This window comes from Pongo abelii, chromosome 20, assembly GCF_028885655.2.
Source record: "Pongo abelii isolate AG06213 chromosome 20, NHGRI_mPonAbe1-v2.0_pri, whole genome shotgun sequence".
Classification (NCBI taxonomy): Eukaryota; Metazoa; Chordata; class Mammalia; order Primates; family Hominidae; genus Pongo; species Pongo abelii.
In genome coordinates this window covers 23,306,308-23,318,822 of record NC_072005.2, presented here as the reverse complement: position 1 = coordinate 23,318,822, position 12,515 = coordinate 23,306,308, and the positions used below count along the sequence as shown (strand labels likewise).

General features: G+C 39.3%; 1 protein-coding gene across 1 annotated transcript in view; it reads left to right on the top strand.

Moving 5' to 3' along the window:
- The first annotated feature begins 337 nt into the window (after positions 1 to 337).
- The window catches only part of LOC129051906 (zinc finger protein 728), a 30,093-nt gene continuing 17,915 nt past the window's right edge, over positions 338 to 12,515 (top strand). Inside the window, exon 1 of the mRNA XM_054540031.2 lies at positions 338 to 485. Within this exon, the coding sequence (XP_054396006.2) occupies positions 483 to 485 (3 nt within the window). The 5' untranslated portion in view covers positions 338 to 482. The remainder of the gene's footprint in view (positions 486 to 12,515) is intronic.

Below are 12,515 nucleotides of genomic sequence, written 5' to 3'. Positions count from 1 at the left end.
CTCTTGAACAAACATTTTATGTATTATTAACCTGACAGTAAGCTATATTTGTTCACATTTCGAATACATTTAAAAAGAGAGAGAGTAAAGAAGAGATAGAATTTTCCCATGCTCTGGGGTGGGCCTGGCTCAGCTCAGGGAGGAAGCCCTGCCTGAAAAGGCGGCTGACTGGGCTGGCTCTCTTCAGTCAGCCCAGCATTTGATAACATCTTCCGTCACTCAGGGCCTGAAGGGGCGGGGCCTTAAACATTACCCAATCAGGGACGCTGGGCTGCGACCGTCCAATCAGACACGCAGCTGGAGCGGACAGGGCGGTTTCCCGGATGTGGTAGGACATTTGGCTCTCGCTGCATCCGGAGGTTAAAGTGTCGTTCTTAACTGCTGTGTGTCGTCTGCTCCTAGAGGCCCAGCTTCTATGGCCCTGTGACCTGCAGGTATTGGGAGATTCACAACTAAGTCCCAGGACTCCCGGAAGCCTAGAAATGGTGAGTGTGCCGGGTCCGACATCCCGAGAGAGTGGCCGGGGCTGGTTAGAACCGGTGGGAAGTGGCTGTGGCGGGACTCAGGCCCCCTCGCAGTCAGCTCCACAATCTGTGCCCCGAGTTCTCCTTGCCTAGCTCGACCTCAGTCCGCTTCCGCCATAAGATGGCGGCTGCGCTGACACCCGGTCCCCGGGCGTCCTGTCTTTTCCCTGCGCTGTGATTGTGCCCTGGCCTGGAGCCCTCTTGGGGCAGCTCTGCACCCGCCGCGCGGAGTCTCTCTCAGATGTGCAGGGACCATGGGAGGGTCGTCACAGGAGAATCCTGACTCGGTGTGTGGGTTCAAGAATGGAAAGAGCTTTGGTCCGTGAGGTTCCCAGCTCCTGTTTTCTCCTATTAAAAATTTACGGAAGTCACCGCACAAGTATTAAATAATTTAACCAAAGAGTGATTCCAAAATTGTAGAGCACCCAGCTATGGGTTGTAGTTTATGGTCTATTGAAGGGGTTTGATGGAAGTTTTATAAGGTGCCTAATGAAGAAAACCAAATTCAATAATTGGTTAGGTACAGTTACGTAGTTTCTTAATTCGTACTATCAAGATGGAAATTTCTTGGTTGTGTAATCAGAGGTTAATTGGCAGTTTGTAGTTTGTTAAGCCTGAATTTTTTCCCCAATATAGTAATTTACAAAAAAATGCATTTGAATTAGTTTTTTTTTGAGACAAAGTCTCCCTCTGTCGCCCTGGCTGGAGTGCAATGGCGCCGTCTGGGCTCACTGCAATCTCCGCCTCCCAGGTTCAAGCGATTCTCCTACCTTAGCCTCCCAGGTAGCTGGGATTGCAGGCATGCGCCACCACGCCCTGTTAACTTTGTATTTTTAATAGCGACGGGGTTTCACCGTCTTGGTCAGGCTGGTCTTGAACTCCTGATTTCAAGTGATCCACCCGCCTCGGCCTCCCAAAGTGCTGGGATTACAGGTGTAAGCCACCGCGCCTGGCCGAATTAGATTTTTTAAAAGTAGAAATTAGGAACTACAACCTCCTCAGTCTAACTGCCAGCCACTTAATTATTTTCACACATCACAGGGAACTGCTGCTTCCTTGCATTTTTCACATGTGTCCCAAGTAGGGCCTCAAGTGCATCCCCCATCCCCTATTTCTCCAGCCTGACTCTGGCTTGCAGTAAAATACTTGATTTTCACTTCCTTCTGACATTCCCAAATGCCAATTTCCCCTCCCTTATTCATATTATCAACAAGTAGTTTAGTGTACATTTTGATACCTATTTTAATCATTTTTTGACAAAGCATTTGATGGCACATTTAAAAAGATTTGTTTTCTGTTTGTAAATATTTTTTCTTCTGTTTTCCGTAGAGACAGATATCAGAATGTTTTTGGGTCAAGGTTTCCCTTTGGAAACTTTATAGGGAGATGTGTCCTCAGCCACCCTTCAGTTTTTTCTTGGACCTGAGATTCAGTACTGTCTGGGGAAAGACCAAGATACCCGCCATGGCTATGTCTGTGAGAGTGTCTAGTGAATATCAGCTCCTGGGTCATTTTCTCCCATAAGACAACCTGAGGTATGGAGTGTAGCTTCTCATCTCCCATAAGATAACCTGAGATATGGAATGTAGCCTCTCCTCTCCCATAAGACGACCTGAGATATGGAGCGTAGCCTCTCAAGAGAGCAGGTGAATGCCCTGGGGCTGAGAGGCATCTTATGGTGTGCTGTTTTTTTGGAAAGTTACCCCCTTGAGGTATTAATGTTGTCTTTACCCAACCCAGCTTTCATTTCTTGGAGACACATTGCTGTTCAGACAATCAGATGCTGGTATTGAAGGGGAAACCAAAATAATTTTTGCCCCTGCATTTTCTTAGGGGACAGAAAAATAGTGAAAGAAAAATGGTAAAAGGTTTGTGAAATGAAATAGCACTCCAAAGACAAAAAAACTGACCCCAGTTAGATGGTGCGAAAACTCGCAAAGTAAAATATACCTGGGGCACTCACTGGGGCATAGTTCAGAGTCTCCTGAGAGAATGATTATTGAGCACTTAAGTGAACAGGATGGGGTGGGAGAATCTCTCAAGTAATTGGATGGCCTGACTTGACACATGAGTCAGACATATCTGTACCTTGAAATGATTAAATGCATTGTTAAGTTATTTTGACCTCAGGGTTTTTTTTGTTTTTTTTGTTTTTGTTTTTTTGACAGTGTTTTCCTCTGTCACCCAGACTGTAGTGCAGTGGTGCAATCTCGGCTCACTGCAACCTCTGCATCACGAGTTCAAGTGATTCTCATGCCTCAGCCTCCCAAGTAGCTGGGACTACAGGTGCCCACCACCACACCTGGCTACTTTTTGTATTTTTAGTAGAGATGGGGGTTTGCCATGTTGGCCAGGCTGTTTGAGCTCAAAATTCTGACCTCAAGTAATCTGCCCACCTTGGCCTCCCAAAGTGCTGGGATTGCAAGTGTGAGCCACTGTGCCCGGCTGACCTCAGTTTTTTAACTGTAAATTGCATTTTATTAGTAGGGCTTGAAAGGTAAGAAAATATTTATAAAGAGCATAAAAAGGTGAGTTTCAGAAAATAATATCTATATATTTTATTTGTTGAAAATTCTCATTCACCTTTTTCTTTCTCAGAGTGAATTTAGGAGTTTTCTCTGGTGGTTTTTTTTTTTTTTTTTTTTTGAGACAGAGTCTCGCTTTGTCACCCAGGCTGGGGTGCAGTGGTGGGATCTCAGCTCACTGCAAGCTCTGTCTCCAGGGTTTACGCCATTTTCCTGCTTCAGTTTCCCGAATAGCTGGGACTACAGGCGCCCGCCACCTCACCCAGCTAATTTTTTTGTATTTTTAGTAGAGACGGGGTTTCGCCATGTTAGCCAGGGTGGTCTCAATCTTCTGACCTCATGATCCGCCTGCCTTGGCCCCCCAAAGTGCTGGGATTACAGGCGTAAGCCACCATGCCCGGCCTTCAGGTGTGTTTTTTATGGCTGAATGATTTCAAACAGAATTCCATCTAGCTTTTAAAATGTTAGCTACCAAGGAAAAAAATAAGAAAAATTTTTCTTCCATTTTGGCTGTAGAGAATTAATGTATTTCCACAAGAAAATGTGGTAGATAATTGGTGAGTTACATAGATTCATGAAAACATCAGTTTCTTTTTTTGCAGGGTAAACTTGCTAAAGTAAATATCTTTATTCTATATCCTGTTATTTCGATTTCTGAGTTTAATGCTAAATTTTATGTGATGAAATTTGGTACCTCCTAGAAGTGTTCCCATATAACTGTTTACCACATGATTTTTAATACAAAAAATAAAATAATACTTTATTGTCCAAAAGAAATAAATACATTTGCTTCTCTTACTGAGGTACAAAATGTAAGCACCTTAAAATTTTCTTATATGTTTTTGAATCATTTTGCTGGATTTTTCAAACACTTATTTTCAAAAACTAAGTGAATGACTCTGACATGGTAATTAAAACTTGAGCCCAATGACTGCAAGCTAAGGTTAATTTTGAGCCGGCAAAAGGAGGTTATTAAAGGCCCAGTTAGTTCCTTCTGGAAAGCCTTTCCTGTAGATGTCCCAGCCTGCTTACCCCAGCCATGGAAGAAGCCTCTATAGTGAGAGAAGCTAAAGAGCCCTGGAAAGCTGGGGCCTCACAGGCAGATGCAGTTAAGGTTAAGGTAGAAGGGGTTTGGAAGTGTCTTACTGAAGATAAAATTGTTACTTTTTTGAGGCAGTTTTGAGAGGTTTTAAAATAAATCAATTAGATGTATGTAAAAAAAAAAAAAAAAAATGAACTCCAAAGGAGTATTGCAACAGGAGGAAGTACCAACTATAAGATCTTTAAGGATTGCAAAGATTAGGCAGAAAAGGGCTTTTTTTTTCCTAGGGAAAAGCAAATAAGATTAGAAAAAAGGTGAGGGGAATGTTTAAATGAAGGGTGAAATAATCAGATTTTAGATCAGACAATGTTTTACCCTAAAGCCTGTGTGTTCTTAGGAGGGACATAAAATGAGGTTGTATGGTGGCTCAGACTGAGCATATCTCAGAGTTCAGGAGCCTGTGGGAAGAAAATAAACAAGTGAATTTTGATTAAGAAGTATTTTATGTTGACCACTGAAGACAAATTCAGCTGCTTTTTTAATGAGAAAAAGAAAATATGCAGTGTTTTCCTGGCTGTGTATTAGGTAAGTAAAGAGAGCACCATCTAAGTCACAATGGGAAGGGTGTTTCTTTTCATAAAGTGTTCCTGGAGAACACAGAGGATAGAGAATTTTATTAATCACAGCTATTTATTACCTATATGCTTCATCTTTCCCACTTCTTTTCTTGGTTCTATAGTTTTCTTCCATTTGACTTTTTGGGGGTTGTATATTTTATTTGAAACCTGTAAATATAACTACAGTGTTCTGCTGAGTTCTGTGAGTAGCTCTATCAGATTGTTGAATTTCAAAAAGGTTATGGGAGTCCCCAGTTTTTAAACAGTAGGTCAGAAGCATAGATGAGCCCATGAAGTTTGTGACTGGCATCTGCAGTGAGGACAATGTTGTGGGACTGAGCCCTGAATCAGGGTCTGTGCTGACTCTCAACCTCTCAGGCTCAAGCAATCCTCTTCTACTTAAGCTTCCCAAGTAGCTTTAGACTAAAGGCTTGTGCCACCATGCCGAGCTAATTTTTCTTTTTTTTTTTTTTAATGGGATTTTGCTATGTTGTCCATGCCAGTCTCAAACTCCTGAGCTCAAGCAATCCACCTGGCTCAGCCCCCAAAGTGCTGGATTACAGGCATGTGCCATCATGCCCAACCATACCATATTTTCTTTATCCAGTCTACCATTGATAGGCATTTAGGTTGATTCCATGTCTTTGCTGTTGTGTATAGTGCTGCAATGAATATGATTGTGCATGTGTCTTTATGATAGAATAATTTATATATTTTTAGGTGTATAGCCAATTGTGAGGTTACTGGGTCAAATGGTAATTTTGTTTTTAGTTTAGTGAGGAATCACCACACTGCTTTTCACAATGGTTGAATTATAATAATGGCCATTCTCACTGGTTTGAGATGATTTCTTGTTGTGGTTTTTCTTTTGCATTTCTCTAATGATCAGTGATGAGCATTTTTTTGTATGCTTGTTAGCCACATTTGTCTCCTTTTGAAGAATTTTTTCATTTCTTCTAGGTTTTTTTTTTTATGTGCATAGCAGACTTCAGTATATTTTTGTGAGGTCAGTGGTAATGTCTCTTTTTCTCATTTCTAATTGTGTTTATTCGTATCTTCTTCATTAATCTAGCTAGTAGTTTATTTACCTTTTTTTTAATAGATTTAATGCCTGGATTTCTTGATATTTTGTAGTTTTTCATGTCTAAATCTCCTTCAGTTCAGATCTGATTTTGGTTATTGTCTTTTGCTAGCTTAGGGGCTGATTTGCTTTTGCTGCTCTCAGTCTTTTATTTATGATATCAGGTTGTTAAACTGAGATCTAACTTTTTGATGTGAGGATTTAATGCTATGAATTTTTCTTTTAACACTGCCTTGGCTGTATTGCAGGGATTCTGGTATTTTGTATTTTTGTTCTTATTTGTTTCAAAACACTTCTTGGTTTCTGCTTTAATTTCATTATTTACCAAAAAGTTATTCAAGTGTAGGCTGTTTAGTTTTTATTTAATTGTATGGTTTCCAGTTGTTTTATTGGTATTGAATTATATTTTTCTTAAGCTGTAGTCTGTGTGTGTGGTTTGTATCATTTTGGGATTTTTGAATTTGCTGAGAATTGTTTTATTTCTGATTGTGTGGTCAATTTTAGAGTATGTGCTACGTGGTGATGTGAAGAATGTATATTACGGTATTTTTAGATGAAGAGTTCTGTAGATGTCTATTAGGACTATTTGGTCAAGTGTTGAGTTCAGGTCCTAATATTATTGTTAATTTTCTTCTTCAATGATCTGTCCGTTAGTGCTTGTCAGATGTAGTCTCTGATTATTACTGTGTCAGATTCTAAGTCTCTTCATAGGTCTCTAAGAACTTGCTTTATTCATGTGAACCCATGGGGTTTTTTAATAACATCTTTCTCTCTTCTGCTTTTTCCCTCATAAACATCCTTTCAAGTGCACACAGTGTGCAAAATTCAGAGGTCCAAGAGTTCAAGAACTTGTCCAGAGACCTGGCTGTTGTAAGAGAAAATACAAATTAGCAATAAGAGGCTTTATTCTCATATGTGAAAATAAGGGAGGATAACTTGTTAATTTAAAAAAAGTTTAAGACTATATGTATGTATTTCTTCTGCTTTTTGAAATATATGTAAATCATATTAACAATGAAACAAACCTTTTGCCATTCTTTTTGACTCAGAATTGTCTTTATCTGGGACCTGAGATTCATTGCTTTCTTTTTGTCTTGGCAAAAGATTATTTTTTTTGTCTTTAGTCTTTAAACTAGACACAGATTTGTTCAGAGTAAACTTCATTTCAAGAGCATAAAAAAGTTGAGCACAAAGATCGGAATAAATTTAGCAATACAGGATAATATAGACTAAAAGATACTGAGTAAGTTCTTTGGCAGAAACCTGATTATCCAAGGTGATTATTTGCAGGCTGACATACTTACACTGCAAAAGCCAGAAGAGTTCAGTGTATAAACTGAACAGTGGAGTCTGTTGTCCTTGGCTTACTTCAGTACAGTTAGTATAGTTATGTGTAGTGTTTGTAGACAACCTGCATTCATATAAATTAAACAGTATTTTCTACAATAGTATGAATATAAGGCCACAATATTTACTTTGATTGAATTCCTTAGTTATTTTAATATTATTCATACTTTTGAAATACAGTGTTTCAACTGAATTATAGTTCAGATAATTTTTTAAAATATTACATACCTTATGACTAGTACATAAAATTATTCATACTTATATATTTATATCTGATATCCAAAAAAATTTACCATTAAATCGTTACAGTAGATATTAGTCTGACATGCTTATTAATTTATCCAGTGGGAATAATTATAGGTAAGCATAATTTTAGTGTCTTATATTTTACCAAATTGGCATGCTGCTATTACAGGACAAATAAAGACAGATGATATGGCTACCCAAAAACCATAATAGCTCTCCAGTTAGCTATGTTGCAAGCTCTAATATATTCTACTATATTAACACAGATTTCAATTTTTTATAAAAAAGTGCTGCTGGAAGTTGTCAGATATATTCCAATATAGATGTCACATTCAATGGTTAGGAAATAAGACAGCAGCAGAGATGGAAGATAAATCTTTAAAAATTGTGCTGAGAGCTGGGCACGGTGGCTCATGCCTTTAATCCCAGGACTTTGGGGGCCAAGGTGGGTGGATCAACAGGTCAGGAGTCTGAGACCAGCCTGGACAACATAGTGAAACTTTGTCTCTACCGAAAATACAAAATTAGCCGGGTGTGGTGGCACGTGCCTATAGTCCCAGCTATTTGTGAGGCTCAGACAGGAGAATCACTTGAACCCGGGAGGCAGAGGTTGCAGTGAGCCAAGATCACGCCATTGCACTCCAGCCTAGGCAATAAGAATGAAACTCCATCTCAAAAACAACAAAAAAATTCTGCTGAGAATATGCCCCCTTTATTCAATAATGCTCATGTTTCTCTTGCTGAGAGTAGCTATGCACTTTGGGTGTTTGGAGAGAAATTCTTCTTAGGGAGATATTTTCTGGCTGACTTGATCAGTCTTATATCCAATCTCAGTTTTTTCTTAAGACACTTTCAACTTTTTTCTCTCAATATAATCTTTCTCAGAATGAGAGCTGTTTTTCTCTCGAATGCATTATGTGTGTGTTTCAGAAACCCTATTAGTCCCATGGTGTCTGTGAAAGACGTGGGCTGTCACAGTGAGAACTCTCAGAGCTATCTCTATGTGGACTCATGCCAAAACCCAGCAGTGTTTTTTTCATGCCACCATTATAAATAAAAACTGAGGCTGAAACACTGCTCCCTTTTGTATTATTGTGAAGGTGTATTTCTACCCAGGAGGCCTGCAGGCTCTCCTCCTGCTGCTTAGGCTTCACTGTCTGATGCGCCACTGGAGTGCTGCTGTGGCAATTGGGGTTCACCTAAGATGTGAGTTTCCAGCTGTGAGCCCTGTGCTGTGGGCTGTGCCTCAGTGGCAGATGGTAGGGGTCAAGAGAGTACACTAGCCACCAGGAGAGGGAAACAGGAGTCCTCTAGCCCAGTGCTCAGGGAGTAGAGAGCTATTGCTTTAAAATGTAAACAGCCAAAAATATAGCACCTGAATCAACAATTTTTGTAGAAGAGTCACAGCCTACCTTCAGCAGGCACTGGGGTTCAAGTTGCAAAACTACCTCCAGTCATGAAGATGCGAAAAGTTTATTTTGTCATTGATTATAACCAGTTAGCATACATGGATGGCCTTCCCAACTACCAGGTAAATTTAGCATGAACTATGTATGATATGGTGCTGTAAATTCTACTTGTAGACTAATTATGGTGACTGTCTTTCTGTCTTTGCAATCTCTTGAGCAAATTGACTGTAATGCATGTCACATTCACATGTAATTGTGTAATAAAATAGTTTTCTTTCTGTTCTGTTACTGTGCAGTTCCTCTGGGGCTGAAGAAAATTTTGCTTTTAATTATATTTTCCAAATCCTGTCTAGAATTACCAGACATAATGTAAACACATAAGGTGCCAACTAAGCTTTATTCTAGATGGGCCTTTTCGGCTTCCAGTCAGTTCACAATTGTGCTGTGAAGTGCGTGCTGTCCCCTAAATATGCAGGTGGAATTGTGTCTTTGCCTACTTGGTATCTATCATGTCTAGAGTCACTTTTAGAGAGGCTAGACCAGATTTCTACAAACTTCATTGGTCAGATATTAACCATTTTACCTCTTTCAGTGATTCTTGTGTCCTCAGACCTGAAACTGATTCAGTGACCATGGGGCCCAATCAGAGTAAAATGTGCATTGAGCAGACCTGTAGACATGAGAATCCACTTCTCCCTCCCTCCTCATGCTAAAATGCCCACAATTGTTCAGGTAACACTTGCTGCTACTTTACCCATGCAGGACCTGAATTTGCAGCTCCAAATTCTAAATCTAGGTCTTGAGAACTGAGAAGAAAAAGTTTTTGTTTGAGGAATGCAAGTCCTTTTAGTTATCAAACTCAGAGAGACATTAAAATGAGAGCACAATCATGTTTTTCTCCCTTTTTTTCAGCTATGTATCTCTTGAAACTGTTCACTATTGCCATAAGTAGCTATAAATTTAACTAGTAATTCCGCACTGGACACTGTATTCCATATCCTTAACCTTAACAATGTATATCCAATCAATTATTAAAGTTATTTCTTTACATAAATAAGAATTTCTCACAACCAATTTTGTATCAGCTCACTAACTGTTCCTTTTTTTTTTTTTTTTTTTTTTTTTGCCTTTGCAAATCCACTTGTAAGTGCTGCTAATCAAAATGTAGATTCCAGGCAACTTGAATATTTTGTCTCAAGTTAAAATCCTTAAGCTTGACCCAAATAAACTGTCTGCTTATGTTCATGTTGTGTCAGCTTTTTTAAGGTAAAATATTATTTAGAATGTTCTAGAGCAGCCTCTATGAGGGAATCTCTCCTTTGATTTCACTCTACTTGCTGTAACACCCAAAAATGCAGGGTGAGGTTGATTTCACCTAGAATCTGCAAATAAGGTCTGGCTGGCGTCTGCCTGGGATTTACAAGGCAGGGCCAGACTTTGGATTGAGAATTTACAGAAAACCAACAGGAGGCATTTTCTGCATTGTAAGACATCAACATAGACATTTTAAATTCCTCTTTTGAGAGTGTGGCTTTTTGAACTTTTCGCATCTTTTTCATTAACCTGCCACAGGTATGTGAGAGGCTCCAGGAGTAAATAGAATCTGATGGCAGAATCTGTTAAGTGTAAACAAGCATCTTAAGGCCACAAAGTATCCAGAGCCACAACCACAACTATACCTACCTGTAAAATGTGATACTGGAGTAGAGTATTCTTGTCCTTCTACTTACCCACCAGCTAGCAAATCAGGACAGCTAGCAAATCAGGATGGATGACCCAGGTTCTGGAGTTCAACCAAGGCAGTTCCATTTTTTATTTAGAATCATCCTGAGTCTTCTCTGCCTGGCTTATCAGTGGACCATCAGCCCAGGGTCACGGGGAACCCTCTCACAATCACCTCTGAATTTTTGAGACATTTGAGAATGTCCAGAACAGAATTGTGTCAGGCTGATAAGAGTGACAAATTCTGCTTCTGTCCCATTGTGAGAGAAATGAGTCATCTTGTGTTTGTTTCTCCCCTTATACCAGAAGTATCTTTGATTGGTACCCAGAAGAGAGTTTTTCAAGTTCCCTGGTACTTGGGTAAAAAATCAGGAGGTCTTGAGGCTCAAACAGATAAACTAATTGGGCTCAAACAGATAAACTAATTGCTTCCATTTCATAGAGTCATAAAAAAAAATAGATGAAGCAGGCTGGGTGCAGTGGCTCATACGTGTAATCCCAGCACTTTGGGAAGCCAAGGTGGGTGGATCACCTGAGGTCAGGAGTTCGAGACCAGCCTGGCCAACATGGTGAAATCCCGTCTCTACTAAAAATACCAAAATTAGCCGGGTGTGGTGGCTAATGCCTATAGTCCTGGTTACTTGGGAGGCTGAGGCAGGAGAATCGCTTGAACCTGGGAAGTGGAGGCTGCAGTGAGCCGAGATCACACCATTGCACTCCAGCCTGGGCAACAAAGTGAGACTCAGTCTCAAAAAAAAGGAAAAAGAAAAGAAAAATAGATGAAGCAGTCATGGTTCCTACCATCCTGGCAGTTTTAGTCTAGACTAGCAACTGGAAATATGGTTGAATTATACATCATATGGTGGGTACAATAAATAGATGTGTGCAAAAACTTGGGCTTTATTTGGGCCACTTTATATTGTGGCTTCTGATGTCTACAACTGAACTTAGAAGAGTCGTCATTGTTATTTGTATTTATTTTACCCTGCTAAGAATACTTATTTTTCTTCTAAAAAATTATTCTAGAAAACCTTAAGGCATTTTTTTAATTGCTTATTAGCATATAATATAAAATTCACAGGACAGTGGCAAAAAAGATTAAAATTATACAAACTCAGATTTAAGTTTACTTAAGTAAGCTTTAAAAAAAAGAACTGACAATACCCCCCAGTGGCATAGAGAACATAATTGTACATTGGCTGTACGCTCTGCCCCAGCCCTGTTCATATTCACCCTTTTTGGAGGCCTTATCTATGTCTGGCTCTACCCTGGGGTCTTGCCTCACAGAACTGATTAGAGGAAATCAGAGTTTTGAGTCATGAATCCTGTTGCCTTTTTAGAGCTGGTGCTCAACATTTTCTGAAACCCAAAAGCAGATAAATGGGAAATATAAAGTATGTATTGTAGGATCTTACTTTTCAAATTTTTTATTAAAACCAGTGCTTGCAGAGACATTATTTAGCAACTGTTTTCTGTTCCTGCAGATCTAGTAGTTGATTCACAAGTCACAAGAAAGTAAATATAAACACAATAAAAATTTATCTAAATTGCATTAAACTCTTTCCATCTGTATCCCTTTCATCTGTCTATCTTTGCCTTTTATTCTATGCATTTTTTGAAAAAATCAGTGACAGATAAACAGAAATAGAAATAAAAATGCTGGGTCCTTTAAAGTGTTGGAATTACTGAACACTTAATATCAACTCACAGGGTGTTATTAGGATTAAATCACATAATGTGGTATCACAGCGCTCTGTAATGTCCTATTGAGCATATAATACCTACTTAATAAAAATTGCATTAGTATATGTGAACATGTTGTTTCCAAACGCAGACTTACTCAGAAATTGCTGCTTTCTGTTTTCTCTGTAAACTTTAGAGCCAGCAAAGAATGTAATACTTTAGGATGAAGAATGATTGTCTTCATTTGTACCAGAAGTATTTGTGTTGTGACAAGAGTGCTGGGTGTAAGGGACTCTGTGTTGTGCCTCATTTTTCTAAC